This window comes from Notothenia coriiceps, unplaced genomic scaffold, assembly GCF_000735185.1.
Source record: "Notothenia coriiceps isolate Sejong01 unplaced genomic scaffold, NC01 NC01_scaffold00029275, whole genome shotgun sequence".
Lineage (NCBI taxonomy): Eukaryota > Metazoa > Chordata > Actinopteri > Perciformes > Nototheniidae > Notothenia > Notothenia coriiceps.
Window position 1 is genome coordinate 1 of NW_011361976.1, and position 3,972 is coordinate 3,972.

Here is a 3,972-nt window from a genome sequence, read left to right on the forward strand (position 1 = left end):
TACTTGCAGCAAATAGGCGCTTTCACACCGCAGTACTTTTCCCACAAAGGTTCATGAGAACTTAGTTCATCAGAACCCTTTAGTCCTCATGAACTAAGTACAGATCGCGTTCACACCGGAATAAGTCCCTGGGGGTGGATTAGGCAAATGAAGCCGCTGACGTCACTTCTTCTTCTGCTTTGGGTTTACTGGCAGGCCGCAAACAACTTCACGGCGTATACTGCCGCCCAAAATCCCCGACCGGAAGTCCCCGGTTGTTGGGGACTGGCTCCAGTCGAAGCTGCTGGGACTCCCAGCAGCTTCTACTGAAGCCTTCCGAGTAAATCGCCAGAACGCCGACACCTCCTCATCTCCACCGCTCCCATGTTTTACTTTGTGTTGCCATAAGTTAGTCCCTCTGTGTTTGTGTGCTTGGCGAATGCTAATGCTAATAATGCTAATGCCTACAAATACAATGGCGGCTGCACAAAACTTTTCAGAGTGTTACGGGGCGTGGTTTGCAATTCGCCCAGCCAATAGAAATTAGTACTTTTTTGGTACCAGGAGAGTACCACCTCTCAGCAGGCACTAAAAATGGGGGTAAAAGTTCCCGGCACTAAGTTCTCTTTTTGGTGTGAACGCGCCTAAGTACTCTGTTTTGGAGTGCATTCGTTATTTTAAATCACAAGACATGCTAAACTGGTTTTTTTCCCACCAAATAAATGTTTAAAAATCCCATTTGATCGATTTATAGTTGAAAGCTTAAATGTTTTCAAAATTGCAAATTCAGAAAAGGATGATTTTACAATTTCCTAATCCAACAAATTATCATTTTGATTCTGACACATTAATAGGTTGTTAAATGTTAAGAGGCCCTGAGACACAGTTTCGTGAATATTGTTGTGTTTTGCCCCCGGGGGCGGGAGCATGGGGTTCAACAGGTTAAGGCAGCGTGTATTTGAGTAACTGGGAACAGAATTGTCTGACACTTTGAGTTGCAGCTCTAATGATTGCAAAGCTTTTAAAGATGTTTGAGGATATATAGGAACCCTGGGAAGTGTTTTTTTAGAGAAATACAATCTTCCTGACCTTGTCAGTGATCTGCCACGATGAGGACCCGTCCGCTCTCCTGATCTTGTTCCACAGCAGCACCACCATGCCTCTCATCTGCAGCAGACTGCCACACACCTCCCTCATGGTGCGGGACACCCTGGACAGCTGGCACAGACTGAAGGAGTCCAGGAAGGAGGCCACGTGTTGCAGCACCTCGAAGGGAAGGCCGCTCAGCTGATCCCCGTCACACCCTACCCTCCTGCGACACCTCGGGGGGCCTGGTTTCACCCCGAAGGACCCAAGGTGCCGGTCGTGGATGATCCGGAAACCTTGCACCGAGGGGCAGAAGCGACGTTGACTGAAAGTGCATCCGTAATACGCCAGAGGACAACGCTGCTCCATCCATCCGTTCAAACCCGCGTGGATATCCCCGTGCACGTTCTTGAAGTGCGAGGAGAATTCGTCCCGTCGAAACAGCTGCCCGCACACAAACGTAAACATAGAACGCTGTTTTGTCTGGTATCGAGCCACGCACTCCAGAACCAGGTCCAGACGCAGCGTGTGGAACGGGCTCGGGTTGGAGAGTTGGGGGTTGGCGTGATCACAAGCGGACGCCGAAGACACGTCTCCAACCATTGTGTTGGTGGCGAGGATAGCGGAGGGGAAGGAGAACGTCTGGGTGCCGAAATCAATGTGATATCCGTCCACGAAGCGGCTGTCGGAGATCCCGCGACCCCCCGGGGAGTCGCCGAGGCAGAAAAGAAGCGCCGCGGTGATTAAGTCGATGCCGTGAAGCCCCATCGGGTCGTCCGTCACCTCCAGATCCGACGTGTCCACAGACTTGTCCTCCATTTTGGCTCGGAACAAGTAGGGGTCGGATAGAAGTGCCCGGCGGCCGTTAAAAGTGAACATGCTGATCCCCCGGAGAACCTCCACGCTCTGAAGCTTCCTCTCCAGGCAGCGGAACCGTAACTCTGAGGGGAGGTGCTGCAGGAAGCCATTACGCATCACGTGGTCTGACAGACGGAAGGGCACCGGGGTCGCTGGAGGAGGTCGTTGAACCACGGGAAGAAGGCCAGGAGGTCGCTGAACCACGGGAAGAAGGCCTGGAGGTCGCTGAACCACGGGAAGAAGGCCTGGAGGTCGCTGAACCACGGGAAGAAAGCCTGGAGGTCGCTGAACCACGGGAAGAAAGCCTGGAGGTCGCTGAACCACGGGAAGGAAGCCTGGAGGTCGTTGAATCACGGGAAGAAAGCCTGGAGGTCGTTGAACCACGGGAAGGAAGTCTGCACGAAGCGCTGGAGCTTGAAGGAAGTTTGGAGGAAGTAAAGGAGCTTGAAGGAAGTCCTGAGAAAGCAGCGCCATGGGAAGAGAGTTCAGAGGAAGTACCGGATACACCAACTGGGAGTCCTCGATGGTTTCTTCCTCTTCATCGATGCTCTCCACCTCTTTCTCCTCGAAGAAAAGCTCCACAAAGTCTCTCTCCTCCACCCAATCTTCTGTCCCAACTGCACAGTCCACTCCTCCCACCGCTCCCAGCTCACAATCTGAATCTGAATCCTCCTCCTTCATGTCCACGTTCTTCCCCCCTTCTGCTGCGTAAACATGGTTCTTCCCTCCGTTCAACCCCCCCACGATCACTTCGATGTCCTTGGAGTTGGTGAGGATGTCCAGAGCGGCGGCTAAACTCCTGCTGGTTTCCAAGGAGGCTCTGAAGCCCCCGTTATACACCGACTCCTCCTCTTTCTCCTCTTCCATCTCCACCACCTCAGGTACGTTTGACGCCCCGTTGGACATCTTCTTGTGGTCCTTGTCCTTGGACACGGTGGTGGTGACCTTCAGAGACTCCAGCAGCATCCTCTGGTCCTGCAGAGCCAGAGCCATGTCCAGCTGCTCCACCTCGTCAAAGTCTTTGCTCAGATTCTCGTAGGACTCGCGGTCTGCGTAGCTAACGGGCCATCTGTTCCACTCCATGGTGCAACAAACGATGCTAGCCGGACACTTCTCCAGATGTTTGGCCATGCGGATGCGGGTGATATTGAAAGGGCATCCGAAGCCTCTGTTGATGCAGGGCAGACGCTCGTAGGCACACAGCAGCCGGTGCTCCTCCAGTTTACAGGAGTGAAACACCGCCCCGCAGACCAGAGGGCAGCCAATCAGGTCGCAGCAAACCCCCGGCTCCGGGCGCACCATGCACCGTCTCTTGATGCATTTCATGCAGTGGGAGTGCAGGCTCTCCATGGTTTAACTTTCGCTCCTCGATCTCCTCGCCCAACGGGATCTGGCGAAGCGTTCAACCCTGAAAATAAAGACAGCGACATATTAGGTGTCAAACTCAAACACACAGTGGGCCAACATTTTAAAATGGGTACTAGTGGAGGGCCGGACTGGTTCAATGTTTATTGCAGAACTTATTGAAATGAACTTATTGCACATATTAAACCTGGAACTAACAAAGCTTAAATGATTGCCTGTAAAAACAACATTAAACATTAAATAATCAGTTCATTCATTTCTTATGGCTCTATCTGCAGCTTCTCCAGAGTCATTTCTTATGATTACATTTTCCCACAGGCCAACAACAGCTTCAACAAAACTATTTCCCTCAAAGAGAAACCAAACATGCCCTGTTGTCGTGAGAGAGAAAGTGCAGAAGGAAACATCCATTAAACTCAGTGTGCTGCTCTGTGATGCTAGTTCAGATACTTGGCATCTCATCTTGGGTGCAAGGTCATCAATGTTTGGGCTCAGGCTCTGAGCTGAGGAGACCCTCAGGATGGAGTGAAGGTGTGCGTGCAATATACCGGAGGGCCAGATCTAATAGGAATTATCCTGCGGGCCGAAATATATTTATTTTCTCGGTTTGGTAAGATTTTGATTTGTAAGGTTTGTTTCTTCTTTGTTGGTTTTGCTACTCCTGTTGTTGTATATATTTGGTAA

At 51.3% G+C, this 3,972-nt stretch overlaps 1 protein-coding gene across 1 annotated transcript; it reads right to left on the minus strand.

Annotated features, from left to right (window-relative positions):
* Positions 1 to 1,029: 1,029 nt before the first annotated feature.
* Positions 1,030 to 3,329, minus strand: LOC104958758 (F-box only protein 30-like). The gene has a single exon (XM_010786551.1). It carries the CDS (start codon positions 3,271 to 3,273, stop codon positions 1,045 to 1,047), a length of 2,229 nt encoding a protein of 742 aa, XP_010784853.1. The 5' UTR covers positions 3,274 to 3,329; the 3' UTR covers positions 1,030 to 1,044.
* Positions 3,330 to 3,972: the final 643 nt, after the last annotated feature.